The sequence below is a fragment of the Myxine glutinosa genome, chromosome 13 (assembly GCF_964187855.1).
Source record: "Myxine glutinosa chromosome 13, kmMyxGlut1.1, whole genome shotgun sequence".
Lineage (NCBI taxonomy): Eukaryota > Metazoa > Chordata > Myxini > Myxiniformes > Myxinidae > Myxine > Myxine glutinosa.
Window position 1 is genome coordinate 44,946,984 of NC_136273.1, and position 27,802 is coordinate 44,974,785.

Consider the following 27,802-nt stretch of genomic DNA (forward strand, 5'->3'; position numbering starts at 1 on the left):
TCCTCGAGCTGGCCGCCCGGCCAAACTGAGCAATCGGGGGAGAAGGGCCTTGGTAAGAGAGGTGACCAATAACCCGAAGGTCTCTCTGGCTGAGCTCCAGAGATCCTGTGTGGAGATGGGAGAAACTTCCAGAAGGACAACCATCACTGCAACACTCAACCGATCTGGGCTTTATGGCAGAGTGGCCAGACGGAAGCCTCTCCTCGGTGAAAGACACATGAAAGCCCGCTTGGAGTTTGCAAAAAAAAAAACACCGAAAGGACTCTCAGACTGTGAGAAACAAGATTCTATGGTCTGATGAAACCAAGATTGAACTGTTTGGCCTCAATTCTAAGCGTCATGTCTGGAGGAAACCAGGCACCGCTCATCCACCTGCCCAATACCAATCCCAACGGTGAAGCATGGTGGTGGCAACATCAAGCTGTGTGGGTCTTTTTCAGCAGCAGGGACTCGGGGTCTGGTCAGGGTTGAGGGAACAATGAACGGAGCAAAGTACAGAGATATCCTTAATGAAAACCTGAAACAGAGCGCTCAGGACCTCAGACTGGGCCGAAGGTTCACCTTCCAACAGGACAATGACCCTAAGCACATAGCCAAGACAACGCAGGAGTGGCTTCGGGACAACACTGTGAAGGTCCTTGAGTGGCCCAGCCAGAGCCCTGACTTGAACCCATTCGAACAACTCTGGAGAGACCTGAAAATGGCTGTCCACCGACGGTCCCCATCCAACCTGACAGAGCTTGAGATGATCTGCAGAGAAGAATGGCAGAAAATCCCCAAATCCAGGTGTGCAAAGCTTGTCGCGTCATACCCAAGAAGACTCGAGGCTGTAATCGCTGCCAAAGGTGCTTCAACTAAGTACTGAGTTAAGGGTCTGAATACTTACAGTCACGTGAAAAAGCAAGTACACCCCATGTAAAGTTTTGTCTTTTTCAACATACAGCTATGTGATCTTCATTTCAACAATATTGAAAGATAAAGGTGATATAATATAACAAATATCATGAAACATTTACATTTTGTAGTCCATTGTATAATTTAAATAAACATAAATGCAAATTTCGCATGTGGAAAAAGTAAGTACACTCTTGGCCCTAATAGGTGGTATTGCCCCCTTTGGCAGAAACAACCTCAAGTAGGCCTTTATTATAACTGTCAACCAGTCTCTGACATCGACTGGGAGAATTTTTTTCCCACTCCTACATGCAGAATTATTTTAGCTGTGCGATGTTTGAGGGGTTTCTTGCATTTACGGCTCGTTTCAAATCCCCCCACAACATCTCGAAGGGATTTAGATCCGGGCTTTGACTTGGCCATTCCAGAACCCTCCATTTCTTTCTTTTCAGCCATTCCTTGGTGGATTTACTGGTATGTTTAGGGTCATCGTCATGTTGCAAGGTCCACCTTCGGTTGAGCTTCAACTTTCCGACAGATGGCCTCACATTATCCTCAAGCACCCTCTGGTACAATGAAGAATTCATCGTGGATTATATGATGGTGAGCTGCCCAGGCCCTGATGCAGCAAAGCTGCCCCAAACCATAATATTTCCACCACCATGCTTTACAGTTGGTATCAGGTTCTTGTGGTCAAATGCTGTCTTTGGTTTTCGCCAAACATGTCTTCTGGTACTGTGGCCAAATAGCTCTACCTTTGACTCATCTGTCCAGAGCACATTGTTCCAGAAGTGCTTGTCTTTGCCTCGGTGTTCATCGGCAAACTTTATTCTTGCCCTGATGTTCTTTCTGGACAGCAATGGTTTCCTCCTGGCACACCTCCCATGGAGATCAAATTTGTGCAGCCTCTTTCTAATGGTAGACTCGTGCACTTTGACATCAACAGTGGCAAGAGCTACCTGTAGGTCCCGTGATGACATTCTGGGGTTCTTAGAGACTTCTTTCAGCATCTTGCGGTCTGCTCTCGGGCTGAAATTGCTGGGGCGGCCTGGCCTGAACAAGTTGGCAGTTGTTTGGAATCTTCTCCACTTGTAGATGATCTTCCGGACAGTCGAATGAATGATTTCAAATTGTTTGGAGATCTTTTTAAATCCCTTCCCAGACTCGTCGGCATCTATAACCTTCTTTCTGAAGGCCTCAGAGAGCTCTTTTGATCTAGGCATGGTGACACCGCACACTTCAACAACAAAGAGCAAACCAAACCAAAATAAATGTCTGAGGTTTAAATAAGACAGGTTCCTCCAAGATCCTCTCTAACGATGTTCTAATCATTTGCACCTGAGCTGGTGCACCTGATTCTAATGTTAGGTATTTGAAGTAGTGATAAATGTAGGGGTGTACTTACTTTTTCCACATGCAAAATTTGCATTTATGTTTATTTAAATGATACAATGGACTACAAAATGTAAATGTTTCATGATATTTGTTATATTATATCACCTTCATCTCTCAATATTGTTGAAATGAAGATCAAATAGCTGTATGTTGAAATATGTTGAAAAAGTTTAAACTTTACATGGGGTGTACTTACTTTTTCACATATATAAGTAAAGATTTGCGGTTGGGAGTAAAGCCAAATGACTCCATGGTAAGGTCTCCAACCTTTAATTGGCTGTCCAGCTTTGCCCACCCCACTTTGCATATACCCCGCCCACTTTGCATATAAGGGGATGTTGAGATGATTTTATCACTCTTGAGGAAGATTAACGCAGGCGTGTGGCTTTGTCACATGTTGTTAATCGAAACGTTGTCATTGTTTGTTCAATTAAAGGTTGGAGATCTTACCATGGAGTCATTTGTGTATATATATATATATATATATATATATATGTATATATATATATATATATGTATGTATATATATATATATATATATATATATATATATATATATATATATATATATATATATATATATATATATATATATATATATATATATACATATATATATATATTGGTGGCCACATTATTGGAACAGATACGTGGACGATACATTTGCCCTTGCATTGGGACAAGGTTTCCTGCCTTCTTGACAAACTGGGTCAGGTTTTCCTCTGTATGGCATTCCCAAAACTAAAAAGAGCAATCAGAGATTGTAGACCTTCGCCAGGACTTGTTTTGTGTGGTGTATTTTGTGTGGCAAATAAATGGAAGGATGTACGAAATGAAAGATCATTGATTGCAAATGAAAGGTCTAGTTGTGAAGGTCAAAGGTACGAAAAGTTGTGAAGGTTAAAAGTTTGAAAGGTCTGAAAAGGTCTCAATGGGTCTAAATGGTCCAAGGTGTCTCAAGGGTCTAAAGGTCAAAGTGGTCTAAAGGGTATTAAAAGGTATGAATAGTGTGAAGGTCAAAATGCCTGAAGGGTCTGAAGGGTAGAAAGGAGTCCAAGGGGTCTTGAGGGACTTAGGGGTTCCAAAGGGTACAATGGGGTATATAGGGTTTTAATAATTGAACAGTATATAAGGGGTCTTGGTGGGTCTAAGGGTTCTAAAGGGTGTAACGGTGTCTATGAAATGTTATGCATTTGTAGGGCCTTCGAAAGGGTCTTAAAGTGCCTTGGGGGTCGAAAGGGTCTTCGGGGTTTTATGGGTCTTAAGGGTTATAATGGGTGGTAAAGGGTCTGATGGGTCTTTAATGGTCTTTGGGTTCTCAAGGATCTTTGGGATCTTAGCGATCTTTATGGGTCTTAGGTGGTAGAGTCAAGGCTCATGTAAGAGCTAACAAATTACAAATTACACACGAGAACAAGCACGGACCCATAATACATACAATAAATAAAGGGAGCAGGAGACAAGAGGAGGGGAGGGGGGGGGGGAGAGGAAAGCATACAAGCACAACAACCTGGTCTTTATGGTCTTAAAAGTTATTATGGATCTTTGTGTTCTTAGGGTTATAATGGGTCTTGGAGAGATTATGGGTATTGATGGTCTTTGGGGTATTTAGGATCTGAGCGGTCTTGTAGGGCCTTAGGGGTTGTACAGGGTTTTTAAAGGGTCTTAGCTGTCTCCGAGAGTCTTAGGGGTTCTAAAGAGTTTCTAAAAGGTCTTGAGGGGTCTAAAACGGAGTTACGGGTCTCAAGGGTCTAAAAAGTGTCTTCGGGTCCCAGGGGTCTAATGGTTCTTAAGGGTGTTTGAGGTTATAAAGGGTCATATTGGTCTTGAGGGTCTTAGTGGTCTTACAGGATTTTAGGGGTTCTAAAGGGTCTAACTCTAAATGGCCTAAGGGGTCTTATGGTTTAAAGGTATATAGGGGTCTTATGTTATTCATACACTTACTCACGTTTTATGCAGACAAACAAACAAACAAACAGACAGATGGACCCAAATGCAATACCCTCTCCTCTGGTGAGGGTCATAAATAGAGAAAGAAAAAAGATTGGGCTTTTTAGATGATGAGGTCTACCGGCAACTTGACGGTTCTTTGGAGAGATCTGTGTGCAGAAAAACAACTCACACCAATAAACGAAGTATTTGATTTTCATTCATGTAATCCTATCGTTGCACATGCACTAAAATCCCATGTGTGGGTGGTTTGGTCATCCAGGGATGCCGTAACCAGGGAGACGAAACGAGTACAGAATGTATTACAGAATAATGGTTATGATAGAAGCTTGCTCATTGGATTTAAGAAACATAATATTCCAAAGCGCATGGAGTTGGACATGATTTGGGTGGTGTGTACAATCTTAATCCCCAGAACCCTCAGAAAGAATTGGCAAAATCATGTGAGGTGCAAAATTTGCTAGAGCTTATTAGCCTCTGTGCAGCACCCGCAGTATTATTACCAAACCAAAAGAGCAAATTCAATTTGGGGATAAATCAGGGGTGGAATATTGTACAATTATTGTGGTAAAGGATATATTGACAAAAATGGGAGAAATTTGAAATTAACATTGGATGATTGTAAAAGGGCAATTCAGTTGGGTCGGCCAGGATGGTTGGATATTGCGCGGCATTATGTGCAATACTGCCTTGAATTTAGCCTGGGGTGGAACTCTCATGATACTCGGCATATCTCTGAATATAAGTCAGCATTTGTGCTTGAGGCCTGTTACGCGAAAGGCTAAGGAGGTGGTCAAACCAGTGAAACAATCAACATATCCCCGCACAATACGACCCGCTAATAAAAGTGTCAAGAATGTGATGGGGTAAAGTGGACAGGACAAGGTGAAACGGCATGTATACACTGCCACAAAACTTTACCACGCCACACCGGCAGTACACTTTACCTATACACCACCCAAATTATCCCAGAAAGGATGACTGCCAAATTGCCATCAATGATTTGCGAATTTGATGTAGAAATGGCTCGTGCTGGAGGAGAAGACTCGACTTGAGGAAGATCATGGATCACGAATGAGACTTGGCCTTTGGCTAATTCTGTGCTTCCTTAGTTGCTTCAAAATGGTGGAGTAGCTGACCTTAGTATAAATTGTTGATTGCCTGTGCAATCAGTGCCTCTTTTCTGAACAATGGATGATCCTAACTGCTTCAATTCAATGGTAATCTATTATTAAGTTGGTCAGAGTATGACAGGATAGGGTGTATCGGCTTGACAAATGTGGGTTACGGTGCTTTTGGAGTCTAGAGTTAGTTGCCAGGGCAGAGGTGAAGCATTGAATCATAGGCTACGTTCTGCAACGCCTGAGCCAGCCAAGTCATGGCTGATGCCCCAGTGGAGAGAGGTGCCCATCTTACCATGGACACTGCTCCAAATGAATATGTTACTGAATTTGACATGCTGTGAGTGTGATGAGCCATCGCTTGAATGGGCATAGATAAGTTTAGCTCAAATATCCGATGGCGACTCATGACTCCATTTACTGAAGGCAATATCATCTTTTCAACCATTTCCCTTTGACCCACAGTATGCTACTATTATCTGGTGAAGTGATTTTGAATCCACTTCCAATCAAGCACTGCACGGTGACTTGATGATCGGCAGATTAGCAAAAGCTGCAACATGTCTTCCATCCTTTAAAGTGTGCTTTGTCTTTCTTATTAATTTGTATGATCTCGGTGTCACTGCAGCTCATGGCATCACTTTGACCACCAACAACAGCTTGATTTGTCTTCTCCCCTCATTCAGAGTGCCGTTCTTGAATAACTAGTGGATGCACTACACTACAAAATATTGTTACGTTTGTGGGGGTAGATGATAAAATACCATAGTGGAGGCAGGATTGTATAGGTATAGCATGGACCGTGGTCCATGGATGAGTAGGAGAAATCTCAATGTATTAAGTAGGGAAACTGGAGCTTAAGTTGTTTACGCATCTTCACACAAGGGGTGAAGCTATGGTAATTAGATAGGGGTTACGATTAGTTTTCTCCCAGTATGTGATTGCCCTCGGTGGTTTTTTCCTACGTTTTTACAATTACAACAAGAAAAAGAGCAATCAGAGATTGCAAACCCTCGCCAGGATATATTTTCAGTGGTTTTTAAGGCTTTTGTGTTAAAACAAATATGGCGGCGGAACCACGTGACCGATGATGCCATCATTATATTTTTTTCTAAACTAATTTATTCCTAGAATATGCTCAAGAAATTTCATCTTGATTGGACGAAGTTTTGTACTTGTCGAATTATGACGTCATAATGGAGGCACCTATGCCATCATCATAAACATATTTTATTCCCCATGGAGAGTTCTTTATAATGAGCCGTCTCAATTTTTTCTATTCAGCGTTTTCAGAGATATAGAGGTGCAAAGTTTTTCAGTTTTTCCAAGATGGCGGCCGTACCACGTGACCGATGACGTCATATATATATATATATTTTTTTTTTCTCCACCACCACTTTATGCCGACATGGCGCTCGAGAAATTTCATCTTGATTGGACGAAGTTTTGTACTTGTCGAATTATGACGTCATAATGGAGGCACCTATGCCATCATCATAAACATATTTTATTCCCCATGGAGAGTTCTTTATAATGAGCCGTCTCAATTTTTTCTATTCAGCGTTTTCAGAGATATAGAGGTGCAAAGTTTTTCAGTTTTTCCAAGATGGCGGCCGTACCACGTGACCGATGACGTCATATATATATATATATTTTTTTCTCCACCACCAGTTTATGCCGACATGGCGCTCGAGAAATTTCATCTTGATTGGACGAAGTTTTGTACTTGTCGAATTATGACGTCATAATGGAGGCACCTATGACATCATCATTAACATATTTTATTCCCCATGGAGAGTTCTTTACAATAAGCCATGTCTCAATTTTTTCTATTCAGTGCTTTCTGAGATATGGAGGTGCAAAGTTTTTCGATTTTTCCAAGATGGCGGCCGAACCACGTGACCCATGACGTCATAATTATCAATAAAAATTCTACAGGTGGAGTTGCACCTATGTTGAAAATTTCTTGTCAATCGGACCAACGGTTGCAGAGAAAATCATATTTATTCTGTGGGGACAAACAAACAAACAGACAAACGGACTCAAATGCAATACCCTCTCCTCTGGTGAGGGCAACAAGGCCGGCCATAAAGAGAGGCCACCTTTCGAGGCCATTTTTCCCGGCAGGGCAGGGGTTGGCCTTTTTCGGGCACCGTGGTCCCATTTTTGAAGCAATGTTTTACAGCCAGATACCCTTCCTGCCGCCAACCTTGTTTGTCACCTCTTGCGACACGCAGGGAATTACCAGTGTACTGGTACTCAATTTGCCAACCTCGGAAGGATGACAGGCTGAGTCAACCCCCCTGGCATTAATTTAGCGATCGACCAGGATTCAAACCCAGGATCCTAGGATCCCAAGCTGGCACTCGAACCGCTAAGCCAACATCATGCTCAAGGCCGGCCATAAAACTATCCATTAACCGACAATAACCAACATAACTGCCGACAGAACCCAGAACATTCCCGTTCGGCAACTAAACCCCGCCTCCAATAAATCGTAACCGGCAGGCCACACCCCGAGCTCTGTGAATGGTCAAGGAGACATGGGGTGATTCAGTGGAGCTCGGCGATTGGACGGTATGGCGTCATCGAGGCTTCGTAGAAAGATGAAGAAGAGTGCGTCTCTGCCTCTCTCTCTGCTGGTTCTTGCTTGAGCAGGACGGGCGTGATATTTGCTCTTCTGCTGTGTGGACTTTTGGCACTTTGGAGCGGGAGGCTGTTGCGGCCGTTAAAGAGGAGCAATAAGGTGGTGGTTTGTGGTGCTCTTCGGGAGAGTTGGTGGCCGTGTTGTGCTTGCTGGTAGGGAATTGAGAGGAGGGCGTTTTGGCAGCCTCTTCACAGCTCGGTGTGCTCGCGTCATTGACCGGTGCTAATGTTGGAGCGTTTCTCCATTTGTGGCTGAATCGAAGCAGCCTATTGTGGCTGAATGGAAGCAAATCCCTGCAGCAATGTTCCAACATCTAGTGGACAGCCTTCCCAGAAGAGTGGAGGCTGTTTTAGCAGAAAAGGGGGAGGGGGGGGGGGGGGGACCAACTCCATTATTTATGCCCATGATCTTGGAATGAGATGTTCGACGAGCACATACCGGTGTGATGTTCGGGTGTCCACATACTTTCCGCCATGTAGTGTATGTCCAGTATGCAATACAAAAATATGGTATTTTCTTTCAGGAAAACTGAATAACACGTTTTTGTTTGTAAGGCAGCCATAGAAGGCCACCATAAGAACAAACACAATACACAAACCATGCAGATTGTTGAACAATGACGTGAGCCACAATCGTGGCCAACAGCACTCAAACAGTTAATATCAGGTGGGAATGAAGGCCAGTCATGACATGAGAGGGCAGCTTGCAGTCGCTGCCAGTCAGATTGAGTTAACTGCCAGACATGATGTGGCACTGAGGCAGCACTGTGAGAATAGCGAGAGAGATGTTGACTCTCACAAGCACATGGTCAGATTAAGCTTTTCCGAGCATAACAGGAATAAGAGACATTAGTCGGAAAATTTGTCATTACCAAGTCCAGAATGGAGGAATTGGAAAATTAGGAGGAGATTAGGAAAAATCCAGTCGGAAAGTTCTTTGATTGAGTGAGGCCCATGGAGTCACAGACCTTTGCTGCAATTCCATGGCTGGTTAAGGAGGTACCAATACACAGCCAATTGGCATGGTTACAGTTGAAATCACTGCCTATGAGGAAGAGAGAGTTGGGATGGGTGGGTATAAGATGGTCCATGTTGGCAGAGACGGAGATGTAAATAGTCATCCCAGTTAGGAGGGCAGTGTAGCACACAGACAAACAGAAGGAGGTTATGGAGGGGGGAAAGTGCATCCAGAGGCACCCTTGTGGAAGTTATAAGGAGAAAGGGTCGTACACGGACAGTGAGAAATGGAGTTATTGACATAAACTGCATCTCCACCACCAGAACAGTGTTCGGGCCTGTTGAACCAGGAAAGATAATACCCAGGGAGAGACACTGAATAATCGGGGACATTCTATGGGAGGAAGGATTATGTTAGGCAGATAATGTCAAGTTTACCAATGGCAGCTTAGTTTGAGAGATGTCACAAATTGGAATGAAGACGTACGATGTTGGAGGTCCATAGAGTTAGGGATGGGGGAGGAGGTGCTGTTGACAGGGAGGGGAAAGAGGGAAGGAGTGGGAGAGCATGTAGAGGTGGAGGGAGTGTGAGGGTGTTGAATGGGTCGTGCGCTAAGTGTGGAGAGGGCAGGATGTTGGGGAAGCAGAAAGGAGGTGGGACGTTGGGGAAGCAGAACGGGGATGGGACGCTGGGGCAGCAGAGAGGTGCTGGGCCGATGGGGAAGAATAGAGGGGCCGGGTCACAAGTGGGTCCGAAGTGACAAGTGAGTAGGAAGAGAGTCCGGGAGGCAGGGGGAGAAGCACTGTTGCATTGATGATTAAATGATGAGCCAGTGGGATGATTGATTTAGAAGATTGTGTTGTCATTAGACCAGCTGAGTCCATAATTTCATATCAGAGTCGAAGAAAGCCAACATAGAGTGAATACATTATTGATCCCCAACACCAAAGGAAATTCAAGGTACCACTATCAGCTGGAAAGCTTATAGCAACATTGTTTTGGGCCATGAACTATTTAATTCCAGTGGGATACCTTGAATGGGATAAAACTATTAATGCACGGTGTTACAATGACTTGTTGCACAGCAAAGCATGGCGAGCAATGTACAGGCAGGGATGCTGTACCAGGGCATGATTTACTGCACAATAATGTTCACCCGACTTGGCCAATGTGATATCTTTAACTCGAGCACGGAAGGGCTGGGAAGTCTTAAATCATTCCCCATGCAGTCCAGACTTTTCTCCTTGTAATTTTCATGTATTTGGACCACTGAAAGAACAACTTGTTGGCATTTAGTTTTTGAACGATGAAGACGACAAAGCATGCATCCTGAAATGGCTGCGAACGCATCCAAAATGTTTCCACATGGATAGCATCAAGGAGCAACTACAGACTTGGCATTTAATATGGAATATTTTTTTTGTGGGGGTGAACTTACTTTTCAAGATGACTTAGAACCAAAAGTTCATTGGAATTATGTTGAAATTATTCTAGATTTTGTTAATGTGACCTTTAAGAGAAACAAAAACCACATTTGACATTTCGAAACAAATAAATTGATCCTTGAAAGTGATGTAAACTGATATCGAACTCGATTCATGGACAGTACTGTGTTAAACTTCTCTACGTTTTCCAGAAGTATCTCTTTATTTTGCACATTAGCCAAATTTTTGTTTTAACAAAAACAAAAGTTTAATTACGACTGGGATTACGGACAGTAAAATTACAGTTCAGTACTTCGTGTAACCCCCACGAGCATTCAGGAGAGCACGTACACGTTGAGGCATGCTGTTCACGAGATTTGCCAAGGTTTGGACAGGAATCGCTTGCCATGCAGTGACAATAGCCTGCTGCAATTCACGCACAGAGGTCGGCTGCTGGTCCAAGTGGTCGATTTGATGCGTTAATTCTGCCCACAAGTTCTCTATCGGATTCATATCCGGGGACATGGCAGGCCACTCCATATGCTCTACACCACGGTCAGCAAGAAAGTGTTGGATCATGCGAGCACGATGAGGCCGTGCATTGTCATCTTGGAAGACAAAGTTTCCTCGAAAGGCTGCACGAGCAAATGGAAGCAATGTTTCTTCCAGAATGGCCCTGTACTTGAACTGGTTCAGGTTTCCATTCAGAACAACCAGGTCAGTTTTGCCCCCTGCATGAAAAGCAGCCCAAACGGTCACCCCACCACCTCCAGCTTGGACTCTTGGCACTATACAATCTTTGTTGTCGGCTTCATGCACTTGTCTGCGCACTCGGACGCGGCCATCTTGGCGATAGACCAGAAATCTAGACTCGTCACTGAAGATCAGGTGATTCCAGTGTCCTGGCTGCCATTGATGGTGTTCTCTGGCCCACTGCAATCGGCGCTGGCGGTGTTGTCTAGTCAGGCGTGGCTTTCTCAGGGGACGCCTGGCACGATAGCCTGCTTGAACCAGTCGTTGGTTGACTGGCCTTCTGGATACAGGCACATTTGTCAGTTGCTGCCACTCAGCCCTAAGCCGATTAGCTGACTTGGTACGGCCATTGCGGACGAACCGGTGCAGCTGGCGATCATCCCTCCTTGTGGTTCTGCGGGGACGTCCTGGCCTCGGTATTGGAGTAGGGACACCCCTCTGAGCATTTCGTTTCAGGATCTATGACACCTGACCTTGAGTGATGCCATACTGCCGAGCAATAGCACGCTGTTTCATGCCGTAATTTCGTAAAGCCACCACTGCATGACAAACAGCATTGTCGAGTTGACAGACCATCTCCAGAGGAAGCGGCAATAACTTTTGGAGACGTGCAGCAGTTGTTTTCCACTAATACAGAACGCAACAACCCTTGTATACCCGACTGTGAAGCTAATCATCAAATGCACCTGTCCGTACATTTTGCCACGCCACCTGTGATATAATCCTGTTGTTGACTTCTTGCTGCGACAGACAATCAGTTACATGGTTCTTTTAACAAATAAATCACCAAAGTGTAAAAGAAACTCACCAGATTGATATACTGAGTTAAGAAAGTAAACCCAAGTCAAGAAAAAAAAAATATTCCATATTAAATGCCAAGTCTGTATATCGATGGAACAAATATGTATGTGCAGCAGGGGAATACCTTGAGAAATGGGTTAAGCTTCCTCAACATACCTGTACCTTTTGATTCTATAAAATAAATAAGTTAACGTCAACCAGAATCCTCAGGAAATGGATAACAGACAAATAGATGGCTGTTTGGACAAATTAATGATTGTAGGACAATTGGGATGGGTGGTTGCATGGATGAATCGATTGGACCAGATGGACTTACAAATGTACAGTGAGATGAATCTGCAGATGGCGGGATGAATTGGTTGGTGAGACAAACTGACGGACGGTTTGAGGAATGAAGGAATAGATGGAGGGTTAATGCAATCGATGAATGGATATTTTGGGGGTGTTTTTTTTTTTTTTTGGAGGAAAAGACTAATTGATAGACTTTCTCATTCTACGATTACAGAATTCAACCTGTCTATTTGTGTGACATTCTTCTTACCTGTTATTCTCACCTTGCAGGGTATGCCAGGCTCTGCTGGTGAGAAAGGGGAAACTGGAGATGCAGGTTCCCTGGTACACTTTGTTTTATTTTTTATTTTTCCTCAATTCAACAATAAGCATTTCAAATCTCCATGTACAAATAATAACAATAATGAAATATTGCTTTTGGAACTGCTTGTGTTGAATTTATTTTGCTTCAGCTTACATCTGTTTATGTATCTTACCTTTTTCTCACTTTAGCACCGTTACTACCATGTTTCCCTCTATTTCAGGGTCCTCCTGGACCACCAGGTGCTAGAGGACCCCATGGATCTGCCGGTGGTGATGTGAGTCGGTGTCTTTTTTTGAGTACATTCGGTTCTGATTTCCTTAAGCCTCTGTGGCTATCGTATACATAACTATTATTCTGTTTTGATGTCATTTTGACCTCGTAACCATGTTTTCATGTTTCACTCAATGATTGCTGCAAATACCGATGTATCTCTATCAGGGTCCTCAAGGTCACAACGGAGCGATTGGGCCTCCAGGTGAAGTGGGACAGAAGGTAAGATCCTGAAATGAAAATCCAACCGAGCTATTATTATTGGACTTTGCATTCCATCTTAACTATAGTCTTTGTGAAACCTCAAAATATCTACATTAACAGGTCCAAAAAATCTGTTTACTACACTGGCACTAACTCTGAGATGTTTTCATTATTCTTTAGAATAAAAGTTATTTGCACAAACCAAAAAACAAAAACTTTAAAAACTTAAACATTCTAATTTGAGACTCCAATTGGAGAGAAAATGGCAAATGATGATGAGATTTCGCCCGACGCAATCAGGAACGAGCAGAAATTTTATGGACATACCAACAAGATTTACTGTATAAGAAAAGGTGGGTATGTGGTCGGAGGGGAGAACGCGAACGGAAAAAAATAATCATCAGTGGAAATTGGAAATGACACAAAATGGTGATGAGCTCCAAGTATAAGCTTGTAGGAGTACAGAAGGAGAAACATGATTGGACAGATACAGGCGGTGGTTTCATGGGTAGGAAAATAAAGGGTTAAAGGAATGCAGGTGGGAAAGAAGTCTGTGGTTTTTGAAAAAAATTTAACCACTTGATTGCTGGATGACTACGTCCGCCATGGACGTGCTGGAGCGGTCAGAAGGGAACACGGGATGCAACATCATATGAGGGATGGTAGAAAATGAACAGACCACCAGTCCATGGTGATGACCCTGTGCAACCTATGACTGGTGAGAACTCTGTGTGACGTCAGACTCACCTCTCCTCTTCTCTTGTGACAACGGCTGAGTGTTGGTGGATCAATGAGGATAAGCAATGCACATCGGTTTTATGAGGACTTGTTGGAAGATATTTCATTTTATATTCAAGTCTAATCTTAACATTATTCTCATTACTAATTCTCTCTAACCTCTATCCTTTTTTTTCTGTTCTGTAATCCCAACTCCTCACCTAACTCAGAACTCGAACCCTTTCCTGACCACTAACCACAACCCATTCCCTTGGATGGGCCTTTCTCATCATGCCTGATGAGGACCCAGCAAGTCAGGTAGGTTAGGTGACTAGGTTCATGATGTGACCAAGTTAGATGGATTTAATAATAACAGAAGACAAATATGTAATAAAATATATGAGAACGTGGTCGTCATGATTACGGATCCCTAAATAATTTTCCCATTTCCAAACTGACTCGGATTCGATTTTTATATCTGTCAATGTCTTATTTCTCCACAAAATTATACCATGATTCACTCCACTTAAAAATAAATACATGAAAGCACCAAAATACAGGGTGGGCCATTTATCTATTCCCAGTTTTGAACCCCCTGTATGTAATTCTGTTGCTAGGGAACAAAATCGAACAAAATCTTTACAGGACACAGATACATATTTCAAGTTTTTGTGGCAACATTTTTTATTGAATCCCAATATGCGCTGGCTCCCTCATTCGCCAGACCTCACCCCGTGCGATTTCTTATTGGGGGGGGGGGGTGGGGGGGGCTTTCTGGAGGGGAAGCTTTACGCAACTCAACCAGCAAACATTCAAGATCTGAAGGAGTGGATTCAAGCAGCTTTTGGAGAAATTACGGTCAGAATGTGACATAAAATGGTTTTTGAAGTATCGCAAAAGGATGCACACACTGCTTGAAAATGATGACAATCATGTCGAAATTCATACGTAACTTATTGTATACACTTCTGAATTCTTAAATTGATATATGTGGGGAAATTACATGCCAAGACCAGGAATCGAACCCAGGTCCTCTGGAAAACCGTACGAGTGCCCTGCCATCTGAGCTGTCTGGGTGACCCTGACTGAGCATGAAAGTTTCCCACACATATGATTGCCACTCCCTTTCCGTCCATGCTTCCGGGGCACCTGCTGCGAACCATAGGAGCACCAGAGGCATGAACACGAGAGGGCCTTCCTCCGATGGGGGAACAAATCCATATCCTCTATTACAAACACCACTGGGTGCGTAGTGAAGCAATTAGATTAATCAACAGGAATATTTTTTCCATATACAGTGGAACCTTGACTTACGAGTGCACCAACTTACGAGTTTTTCGAGATACGAGCCGTCGCTCGGGCGGTTTATTGCTTTGAGATGCGAGCCGAGATCTGAGTTACGAGCTTTCGCCACCCGCCACCAGGTGGGTTCCGGTCACGTGGTTATCTTGCCGTGCAAGTATCTCTGCCGTATATCGCTGCATTTTTGTTTTCGCATGTTGGTTATTTTGAGTTTACGCCAGCCGCCACCAGGTGGGTTCCGGTCACGTGGTTATCTTGCCGTGCAAGTACAGTATCTCTGCCGTATATCGCTGCATTTTTGTTTTCGCATGTTGGTTATTTTGAGTTTACGCCAGCCGCCACCAGGTGGGTTCCGGTCACGTGGTTATCTTGCCGTGCAAGTACAGTATCTCTGCTGTATATCGCTGCATTTTTGTTTTCGCATGTTGGTTATTTTGAGTTTACGCCAGCCGCCACCAGGTGGGTTCCGGTCACGTGGTTATCTTGCCGTGCAAGTATCTCTGCCGTATATCGCTGCTGCTTTGTTTTCGCATTTTGGTTATTTTGGAAAATTTCTTAGTTTTAACCATGGGTCCTAAGAAATTGAGTGCCAAGGGAAGAGAGGATGATGTGCTTGGATATAAAACACGCAATCGTCGAAAAACATGAGCGAGGTGTGCGTGTTGTCGACTTGGTGAGGCGGATGTGAAGGCAGCTGAAGATTTTATTATAACTGAGAAGAAGAAGAGGATGATGTGCTTGGATATAAAACACGCAATCGTCGAAAAACATGAGCGAGGTGTGCGTGTTGTCGACTTGGTGAGGCGGATGTGAAGGCAGCTGAAGATTTTATTATAACTTTTGCCGAACTGATAGAAGCCAAACGATACATCCCCCAGCAAATCTTCAACTGTGACGAGACAGGGCTCTTCTGGAAAAAGATGCCGAGGAGGACGTATATAACGGCAGAGGGGAAGAGCATGCCAGGCCACAACTTGTTCAGAGTGCCGGCGATAGCTCGCCTTCTCTTTGTGGAAAACACGGTGAGATCCTTAACATCCAACAACTAATGGGACGCAAACGGGGCGCCCAGTTTAGCGGTACACACATTGATGAATCACCCTGCCTGTGATTCACCCATGACAGGTTATAGCTGGGTCGGGATTCAAACCCAGGCTGGACAGTTTAGAGTCAAGTGTGCGTACCTCCAGTCCAGGCCATCCTGCCAACTTGTATGCTGCATACAGGTGAAATATAAAGCGCGAGATATTTTTTATATATACTGTATATTTAAAAAAAAATTGGTGTGGTTTTTGGCGGGCTGGAACGGATTAATAGCATTTCAATGCATTTTAATGGGGAAATTTAATTTGAGAAACGAGCAAATTGAGTTACGAGCTCGGTCACAGAACGAATTAAACTCGTAAGTCAAGGTTCCACTGTATATTAATTTTCCCACATATATCAATTTAATTATTTATAATCCTATTCGTTAATCTAATTACTTCTGAATTCAATAAAAATTTTACCAAGAAAAGTTGAAATATGTACCTACCATATATCCTGTAAATATTTTGTTCAATTTTGTTGCATAACAAAATAATTACAGGGGTTCAAAACAGGGAATAGATTAATGGCCCACCCTGTATATTAAGTATTTTTCAATTGTCACAAATCTCAGGTCAGTTTAAACCCCCATCCCTGGGTCTGCCAACATCCATACTCCCCGATAGTTGATATTATATTCTTCCACTCACTCTCTCCACCACCCACCCCCTGGTGGTTCCATGTTATCAAACCCAGATTCATTTCCCCCCTCCCCGCACCCCACCTCCCCCCCCAGCACCCTTTAGCACTATTTTGTTGGAATATTCGTACCTTTGCACCACAAACTAAATGTCAGCCCTGATGGTCTGTCAGGCCCTGTTTAGGTCAGACCTCAAGGCCTGAGTCTCATTATTCCAGAAATAGCTTTCTGTAATTGCTCCACAAGGCGATGGCAAGGATGCGATGCCACAGCGGTTGCCCTTCTTGCAGGTCTAAGAAGTTCATCGTTCGCTGTTGGAAAAAAAGTATTTAGTTTATCGTCCCCGAATGAACAAGATGCTCCAGTATGAGTGGGATAATGTCAGGATGACTTTATCCAGCAACTGCTCATGTACACCTTTACCATATTTAAGTATCTAGCCCTTTACTACTGCAGTCTCTGGGACATTTTTCTCCACAACTGAGTGTTTGGAGACTGATAACATTATCCAAAGAGATAATCTACCCTTGTGTTGCAGCCACCTAAAATAACTATCAATAGTTTCAGTTGCATACAGATGTCTTGGCATGTGATTGTGATTAAGCTCAAGAGCCATCGTTGACATACATCAAGTTTTTATCACCTGGTTCAGGTTTGGCTTGCCTCCAGTCTTTTATCGAAATACTGATCTTAGATTGCCGGTAAAGATCCAATAAATAAACAAAGTTGGGTATTTCATCCTGACTGCAAATTAGGCCTCAGTTGGTTTGGCCTAGTTTGACCCATGGAGGCTTGATGTCAACCTATAATATCGTTACACCTGTTTACAGTTCCCATCATGTTGTCCGACTGTCCCGATTGGTAATCACCATCAATGTACCAAAGTTGTCACCAATGAGAAACGACAAATCAAATTTCCTGTGATGGTTCACGTGCTGGTACTTTTATTTTTTTTGTATGCAATTTCACAGATTATCATCATAACGGTGGGTCAGGCCTTCTCCTTTTTCTTTTTCTTTCGTATAGCAGCACATAGCTGTGGGTAGCATAATTTGCTTTGGGTGCAGTTGTGGAGCTGATGCATTGCCCCTGTAGGTTAGATGAGGAATTTGTAATTTGTTCAGGATGTCAGCAGTAGCTCACCTCCTCTTCACGAAGTACACCGTGGGATCTATAACATCCACTAGCTGATGCTGGCAGATGGGACACCCAGTTTAACATCCATCCGAAGGACCATGCGCACATTGATGAAGATCGCCCTGCCTACGAAACACCAGGATGGCAGTTTATAACTAGGTCTGGATTTGAACCAAGGTGAGACAACTCAGAGGCAGTGTGCTCTCATCTAGGCTACCCACCCAGCCTCTGGATAAGGCCTGAGTAATTGAGACATTAACAATGGATATCATGTGATTTTGAGAAACACTTGCTTGTGACCTCAAGGAATTCGCATACAAAGTTGGCAAGGTTCTGTACTTCCTGACACATTGCTTCTGATTCTGATGTACCACACTCTGTTACAGAGCATCCCAGCAGCTGAAACAGTATATTGGCAAAGCTTATACCTGGTGGCTTGCCATTGCCTTCACAGCAGTATTTAGGGTAGGAATTTGGAATTTGGTCATGGTGCCTACTCTTCATGAAAGACACCGTGTGATGTTTAACGTCCAGCAGCAAATGCCAGCAGACGGAACGCCCAGTTTAACATGCATCTGAGTGGTGGCACACACATTGATGAATCAACCTGCCTGTGAAACACCAGGATGACAGTTTATACCTGGGTCTGGATTCAAACCCAGTCTAGACAGCTCAGAGGTGTGTGTTTGTACCTCTAGGCCATCCTGCCAACCCAACACGTTATCACTCAATAATAGATAAAAAAAATTCTTTTAAAAAGGTTTATAGAAGATCCTGTACATATATCATATTGGAAGCATTAGTGAACTGTCATGAATTGCATAGATATTATCAGACGATCCCAGCATCATGAGCTAAGTATAAATGTCGGAACAACGAACAGTGTAACCCACATTTGCTTTCTTACTTAAACCTTGGTTTAGATCTGATTCATCACAAAAACATTCACATTGAAGGTAACGATGGAATATCAATATGGACTATAAAGGATTTCATGAACAACTAGAACGCCACTCTGTGGAGCGCATACTCCCGCCGTGGGTCAAGTTGGAATAGTACGATTTCACAAAAGTTTGAGGGAGTAGTTCAGTGACAACACAAGACAAGACAGACACTGCACAGATATATATTTAGAATATATAGAAGATAATGTAAAAAAACAAAACAAAGCAATTTCACTTACATTTTCGGATTCAGCGTTTAATTCTATATAAGTGAGTGTATTTTGAGGCATATGTGACTTCAAATAAAATTGTAAGCCAGGAAAACGTTCGTTTCATTCCTTTGGGATACAACATGTAAAACTGGCCCAAACGTGAAAACAAAACTCGCTCATTTTAAGTCGTACAAGCAAATGCGACCACTCATTCTTCTGGGAAGAATCCCGTGCACATGCTGGTCACACTTATAAGTCACCTAAGTCTTTATAAGTTCATCAAATACTGACACCGCGATTGACATCCGCTGAGGTAAATGTTGATAATGATATCTCTTCTGAGGTTTAAAAAAAACAAAAACAAAAAACAGTTTTAAAGCATTATACGTATCAAACGATACATTTTATGAAACGGGGAAACCTAATACACACTTTGGTGGTTTTAAAATGACAGAATATGTCTTTATTAGAAAAAAAGAAAAGAACCTTGAAGACGATGCTGCTAACAAAATACACCGCTCTAATGCATAACCACAAGTTTAAATTACATTTACAACAAATATGAAAACTCTTTTCATATCACAATGTTAAATATAGAATATATAGAAGATACTGTTTAAAAAAAATGAGATCATTCAAAAAAAAAACAATCATTCAAAAAATTCCTGGATCCGGAATAATATCCTGAGCTTCACCAAAAACTAATCAATTCTTCCTTATCCCGCCAACTTTCATCCAAATCCGTTCAGAACTTTTCCAGATATCTTGTTCACAAACACAAGAACATACACAGGCACACACACACACACACGGACACGATCGAATGCATTACTCCCTGGTGGGAGTAATGAAGTGTTTGAGGAAAGGAATGAGAACAAACAGAAATAGATGGACTGTGATTGAATGTAAAGATTGAGTTCAAGGATGATACTACGACTACTACTACTACTACTACTACTAATAGAGTAATAATAATAATAATATTACTACTACTACCACTACCACTACCACTGCTGCTGCTACTACTACTACTACTACTACTACTGCTACTTTAACGACTGCAATAATTCCCACCTTCTTGTGGCAGTGACTTTGTTGGTCCAAGTCTTTGACAAACTGATTGATGAGGCCTGACGTACGACTGAAGTTGATTTGAGCCTGGATTTGTAACTTATTCAGCGTGCTGGAGATGTTTTTCCTACTCTTTGTGAAAGACATCCTGAGACCTTTAACGCCCACCAAATATTGCCAGCAGACAGGACACGCTGCTCGATGTCCATCCAGGGTGGCCGGTGCATTTTGTGATGCAACGCCCTGCCTGTGAAGCACTGATCAGACAGTTGATAGTCGGGTCGGAAGTGAACCCAGACTTGATGACTCAAAGGTAGTGTGTTACCTCAACACCACCCTGTACAATGATAGAATGTCAGATTTATAGTGGGTGTTTTTTTTTTTTTTTTTTTTTTTTTTTTTTTTTTGTATACAAGATCGAGGCTCGTGAAAGAGCGAACATTAATCACACAGAAAGACAAACAGACACATAAAACAAATAACATCGGGAGCGGTAGACAAGATGGGGAGAGAGGGGGAAGGACACAAACACAACATTTGAGAGCAGGGACCGAGAGACATGGAGACATCGAGAGATCTGTGGGAGGGAGAGGGCTTTGGGGGGGAGGCATGTGAAGGGGGGGAGGCATGTGAAGGGGGGGGGGGTGGGAGAGGTATAAACATATGGACACTGCCAGGATTTCCAGGAAATAAGTTGGAATTTCAAACAAGGTGGATCTGGGGTGAATTAGTGGGGGTAGAAAAGATCAAGGTTATGGATGGGGGAAGATAAGAGATGGTGGTGAACAGCTGTTTTAAAGACCTGGAGGGAGGAGAGGGATTGAAGGGAGTGTGGGAGTTTGTTCCACAGGCGGGAGAAAAGAGGAATGAAAGAGTGAAGGTGAGCAGAGAGCCGAGATTTCGGCAGTTTAACCATCAGAGGGTTGTTGGCAGATCTTGTGCGACCTGTAGGAATATTTGGGGGACAGAGCACAGAGAGAGCTGGGGGAGCAAGGCCGGAGAGGAGTCGGTAGAAGACAGGAAAACGTTCGTTTCATTCCTTTGGGAGAGAGTTTTCGAGAAAACTCAACTTTTCTGGAAGCAAATCAACGACTGTACCTTAGACAATCGTAGTACAGAGTGTCGTGGAAAAAGAGAAGGCAGGATATTAAGGAGGAAAAGTAAATAATATATTTCATCGGATTCTGAAGAAGTAAACCAAAGGGATGCCATGTGAGGAAGAGTGTATTAAAACCAAGAAATATCTAGTTTGCCTCATCAACTGAGTCGAGTGTTTTCATTGATAATCTAACTCAAACACATTTGCGTGTTTTTCACAATAAATATGTTGATTCACAATCGAATTGTTTAATAGTTTTGCAGCGGTTCAGTTGTTACCTGAACATCAGATCATTTTCTTTTATATATATATATATATATATATCAGGGATGGTTTCACAAGCAAGGTGCAATCATTGAGAAGCAAAAATGGCAAATATTCAGGAGTGGTTGAATGATTCTCACTTTCTTGTTATTTTGCAGGGAGAACTTGGTGAGCAAGGAATTCCTGGGGTACCCGGACAAGTTGGACCCAAAGTGTGTATTTTGTGATCTTTGAATGACCCTTATACTCTTTGGGACTTTTTGTTTTTCTTTTTGCTTTTTCGTCTTCTTTTCTGATATTCTTTTCAATTTTCGTATTAATGGTTTGCTAATCCTTTTTGCTTATCGATGTATTCATTTTTGTTGTTTATTTATACATTTCTTTTTTCGTCTGCCGTTCTGTTTCTGATTTTTTTTTGACATGAGGTTGAGGCTCATGGAAGAGCTAGAACACAGCATAATAGAACAGCTAGAACACAGTGAATAGTGGGGAAACGTACCAACAGCGGGATAGTGGGACACCTGGATTTAGAATGGGTGAAGGAAAGAATATGAGAAGGTAAGAGGTTGTGGGGGTGGGGGGGGCATAAAGAGGTGAACAAGTTGGATACAAGCTCAAACACAGTAAGAAGGGGGGGGCATACAGAAGAGGAAGGGAAAACCGTGGATAAAACAGCAATGGAACAAACAACAGAAAGGGGAGTTAGTGAGAGGTGAAGAAAACACAGTAACCTGAAAAGGATGGGTTGGCTTTTGGAGGGTTATTGAGGAAATATCACGAGTATGAATGGTGGATGATCTGAGCAGGAGGTGAACACTGAACAGCCATCTTGAAGCCATGGAGGAAAGAATGCAATCGAAGAGACTTTTCATTATAAGCATCCTTTCTTCATGATGATTTTCCAACCTTAATTGGCCATTTTTATTGTACTGTATCATTTCTGTTTTGTTTATTTAAATTTTAATTGAATATTCCTTCTTTATTCACAAGCCTTTATGATGAGCCCAATGTGCTCAACTTTGGTGTTTGCCATCTGTATCCTTTAAAAGGGCCCCCTTGGTAACAGAGGAGAAAAGGGAGAGCCTGGACCACCAAGTGTAGCTGGACCACCTGGTATCAAAGGACCTCCAGGGGAAGATGGATCAAAAGGATACCCGGTTCGTCAACATTCCACCCACCCAAACACCTCATCCTACTTACACATTTTCAGCACTCTGCGCTGATATTGACAACGCATGCGTGTCTGATTTTGAGTTCTACAATTGCGAGGATGCAAAGAACAGCTCATGTATTCAAGCATTTTATCATCAACATCACAAGAATCTCAAGGATATTGTGACACAATGGAAAACGTATCAATGGATGTGGAAACTGAACCTGTGCTGCACCAACCATTTTACTAACGCCTCTATTTTGTCACATATGTGGGCCCTGTGATGTGCCTTCATTTAAACCTTCAGTTGCACTCCTCACATCTATTTAACACCTACACACCTTTCTCCAGTACATACAAATCCCACATCAGAAAGGTGTAAGGTGAACTTTTCACAACTGGCACTGTTACATTTGCACTAGCTTCAACAATCATCTTTGTTCTTATGCAGAACAAGGCTGCGGGGTAGCATCACTGCCTGATGGTGCGGCCGTGCCACTGATGCAATGCCCTCTGCTGGTTAGGGCAGGAATTTGGAATTTAGCCATGGTGCCGGCAATAGCTCTACTCTGCACAAAGGACACCATTGGATCTTCAACATCTACGAACGAATGCTGGTAGACCGGAGCATGTTTAACGTCCATCCGAGGGACTGCACGTGACAAGAGGGAAAATCGAGTTGGAAAATAAGTAAGTGGAATAGAGTGAAGGAAAATATAAATAGGGAAATAAAACAGAAGAAAAAGGAAAGAATGAAAAGAAGAAAATATGGAATTTTTAATAATCTGGTCTTGTGACACGTGACAAGAGAGAAACTCGAGTTTGAAAATAATTAAGTGCAATAGAGTGAAGGAAAATACAAATAGGGAAATAAAACAGAAGAAAAAGGAAAGGGTGAAAAGAAGAATATATGGAATTTTAAATAATCGGAATCACACAATTCTTGTCTGAATCTGAATTCATCAATTCAAATCAATTCAAATCAAATTCACACATTGATGAATCACCCTTCTTGTGAAACACCTGATTGACAGTTTATATCTTGGTCGAGATTTGAGCCCAGGCTGAATCGCTTAGAGGCAAGTGTGCGTACCTCTAGTCTAGGCCATCCTGTCAGCCCAGCTTTAACAATTATTTGAATAAAGTGCTCGTACCTTGGAACCTCTTGACATGTAAGATTTAAGCAATGAAAAGCTCTCCGTAAACATACATAAAGGGTTAAAAAGTCTTCATGAATCCAGGGCCGAGACTCGAGGGCTATTCACAAATTAGCTTCAATCTGCTATCAAATCCAAATTAAATGTAAATATGACAAAATGATCCTATCAGTGGGTGTAACACGTCAGTGGATGTAATTTTGAATCAGAGGTGACCGAACTGTCGAAATTGACTTTTGGAGGCAAGTACAAATCGTAAGAAATGAGCTATTAAAGAGTGTCTTATAATTTGAGTATGACTATGAATGAGGCTGTCCTCTATCAGATACCTTTCAACTCTCCGCAGAGGTGAAGGTGGAAACTTTTCTAAATATTTAATGCACCCAATTCAAACACCTGCTAATTTGAACACCTGGTCCTATGTTGACCGACATCACTTCAAATAGGGCCATTTTTTTAAAGCATAGTACTCCTTTTACTTAGCTCTACTCAATACTGGATAATATGACTGTATGGCAATTAAAACCCCTCAGTCATTCTCTTACACTACTTTACCATATATATTGGACTCAACTCGGACCTTTCAGACGCTCACAGTGACGATGGGCACGCAGATGGAAAAAAACGTTGAATATATATGAATGAATGATCGTTTTAAGGCCATTTTCCCCGCTAGAGCGGGGGTTAGCCTTGCGGGCCCCATGACAATCATGGTTCCCTGTTTGAGGCAATGTTTTTATCGCCGGATGCCCTTCCTGACGCCAACCCTTGGTGCCTCTTACGATGCGCAGGGATACGGTGCACCTATTCTAAATCGGGGTACACACTGTGATCATTCATCCCAGTGACCTGGTACTCAAATTGCCGACCTCGGAAGGATGACAGGTTGAGTCAACCCCCCTGGCGTTAAACGTTGAGCACAATGAAATTAATAAGAGATTTGCTTGACTGCACAAAATCATGTTGATGGAGATTCCGATCAAGCTATTGGTGACGATGGCGATGGAGACATATCTCCACAGGACATTTCCATGACGGAACCAAGATTAACATTGCTCAGTTTTGTGCATTTTCAGCACATCTCATTAATTAACGTGGACTACAGCCATATGGAAGCTGCTCAAATAATTTATGCGAATCTTGGTCATCCGACACTTTTGAACATGTTTCCATACGATGGAGTGTCAGCGTTTAATTGGATGGCCAGAAGTGTTTTTAGGGAGGCGATTGCGTGCGGACTTTTTCAATGGCAATTGAAACCTAGGTGCCAAACATGGGGTAGTCATGGTTTTTCAGCCAACATGATGGTGTGTGTGCGTGGTTCAATGCCAAACAAATTAAGGCTGTTTTAAGTCGAATGAAGGATAATGGTGGAATCATCATATACAGTACCAGTAAGTTCTTAGTCATTTGGTATGCTGACGGTTCATTTTGGCCTCCACGGAGTGACTATCGGCATGAGCCCCATGGCAGGAATTGGAACGTGGCCCAGGATACTGATGACTCTTCATTGATTCACATTGTGGGATCTTTAAAATCTACTCGCAAGCAATGCTGGAAGATGAGTTCCCAACTTATCCTACCAAGTGCCAGATGGCCCATTTCTTTAAAACTTCAATGCCCTGCCTACAAAGCACCAATCCAATCACATATGAAAAACTAGTCTTGCTGATGAGGCTAGTGCCGATCTGTGTTGGCGGACAGGTAGAACGATGGACGCAATCAGCACAACGTTGATCAAAGAATGATAGCTACCAAGGGAAGCAAGGAGAAACTGACGTTTCGGGTGTTAAGCCTTCATCGGAGCATACCATATGAAGTGTATGATCGGACTGGGAAGCAAATCCAGAGGAGTCAGGTCAAAGCCCATTGTACTTTAACCTCTACCTCTGAACCACCCTATCTGACAAAAAGAGCATTTTAAAACTTGTTTATGAATGAGCTCCATACAATTGCGCTCCACTTAGGGAAAGGTGTCGCCACCAGCATCGGGCCATCAGAGCTTCTCCTTTTTTCAGTATTTCTGCTGAAATTTTCTGTGGACTCCAATTTATAATCTGTCATTTAGTGTGGTCGTTGTGGACATTTGTTCCCATTTTATGAGTTGAATGCAGCCATCGTGTCATCCAAACCATGGGACAGGACACCAAAAGAACCATGAGCGAAGTAATAATACATTCAATGTTAGACATATACTGTACGTAAAAAAAAAAAAATTCTCATGTTGAAATCATGATCACATGATAATTATGATGATTTGCTCTTGTGGTGACACTAAATAAGCAGGCATTGACAATGCAGGTGAGTTAAGGTTGGGGTTCAGGTTACTGCTGGGAATGATGAACGACTAACGTTGGGGGATTTGCTTCATTTTTTGAGGTTCACCAAGCATTTAGTCAGTGCTGAAGACTCTAGCTTTCAGATCTTGGCTTTTTAGTGTTGTTTGATTTGTGTCTTTTTCCCATCTTTCAGTATTGGCTGTATTATGTTATATAGATTAACTTTTTTTTATTGAAGCCCACATAATTATATAGCCAATATAAAGGTGGAACAATTTTTGACCTCCCACCAAACTACTCCCCATCCCCCATATTCTTGATTAATTCCTCTTCCCTTCCCTCGCCCCTTATTCCTATTTCTTCACTTCCCACATTCACCTAAACTCAATCGCTCTTATCATTCCTTTGCTTCGTTTTCTGAATTATAATTATCCCATTTCAGCTACCCCCACTCCACCAACCCCTCTATGCAAACATAATAAATATATGTCAGCTTATAATATAACTACGACGAATGAGTGTGTGATGAACAAAGGCTTGGACGATTGTTGCCACAGAGTGTTCATACATCTCGTCCATTCTTTTCAAAACCGTTCATACCATTTGTACACCATTTTTCATGACATATCGTTCATACCACATTGTGTAGTCATTCTTTGAAGAATGGGAAACAGTTTGACACCTTCAATATGAAAGAAACTGAAGACTCATCATTGTGCCATAATGAAGTACCATACACTTGTACTACCCCCTGGTGTATATGTATATATATGTGTGTGTGTGTGTATATATATATAATAGTGGGGGCACCCGTGGGAATCCCACGGGCATAAATGTGACATTTGGACATCTTGAGTTTGATGCTGCACATTCAGTTTTACAAAATTATTACTGGCAATTCATCATATCCACAAAGTATGTCATCTGCACAATTTATTTACTTCACATAATATGTTACCCATCACTCATCTCCTCTTCCCCCTCTTCCCCCCACTCTACTCTCCAACCCTCACTCCGGCAGTTGTTCCAATCGAGCATGTACGGCAAATATTAGAGGTAATTTAACTTTTCTCTTGGAGCATCACAGTGTAAACCACCCCCTTGTCCTGTTCATTCATTAGTGAAATGTTTCGCAGAACAATACACACATGGTGACGTCATCGGACTCAGACCGCAATGATGATCTTCAACAATATTATTCGATACTTCATCCGGATTCATTGCAGCTGCTCTTGTATATGTTTGTTGAGCACAGATTAACCTCCAACGTCTTTGTTGCTCAGCATTCCGTGCAAGTCTGTATTAACGTTTATTGGCGGTCTCATTCTGTTCCCTCATTCTTTTATTCATTTTGGATATAGCAGTTACAAACGCAACGCCTAATTGTAACCACGATCAATTGGCGACACGTAAACGATGCTCCACCCTTCTCCCCACATGCAGAGTATTTAAGAATTGCAATTTTATCGTGACGACTATCAAAAGAATACAGCTCAAATGGAAAAGTACCTGGGAAAACTCTTTTGGGCAGTGTATAAGGGCATTACGTTACACCCTTCTGTCCGACGAAAACCACAATGTCTATATGTCTATTTTCGTTACAGCGAACATGATTTTTTTTTAATTAAAGATTTCAAGTGAACTTATTCAAAGTTTACGTGCACATAACTTATCAAATAAGAAAGAAGAAATATCTCTCGGCAATTTACCATCTGTTATTTGGGCGGTGT

The 27,802-nt window shown here is 42.4% G+C and overlaps 1 protein-coding gene across 1 annotated transcript in view; it reads left to right on the plus strand.

The window, feature by feature from the left end:
- The window catches only part of LOC137438890 (uncharacterized), a gene marked incomplete in the record, with an annotated part of 494,558 nt that overhangs the window by 368,164 nt on the left and 98,592 nt on the right, over positions 1 to 27,802 (plus strand). The window contains 5 exon segments of the mRNA XM_068134344.2: positions 12,504 to 12,557; positions 12,758 to 12,811; positions 12,976 to 13,029; positions 21,642 to 21,695; positions 22,533 to 22,640. Of these exon segments, the coding sequence (XP_067990445.2) occupies positions 12,504 to 12,557; positions 12,758 to 12,811; positions 12,976 to 13,029; positions 21,642 to 21,695; positions 22,533 to 22,640 (324 nt within the window).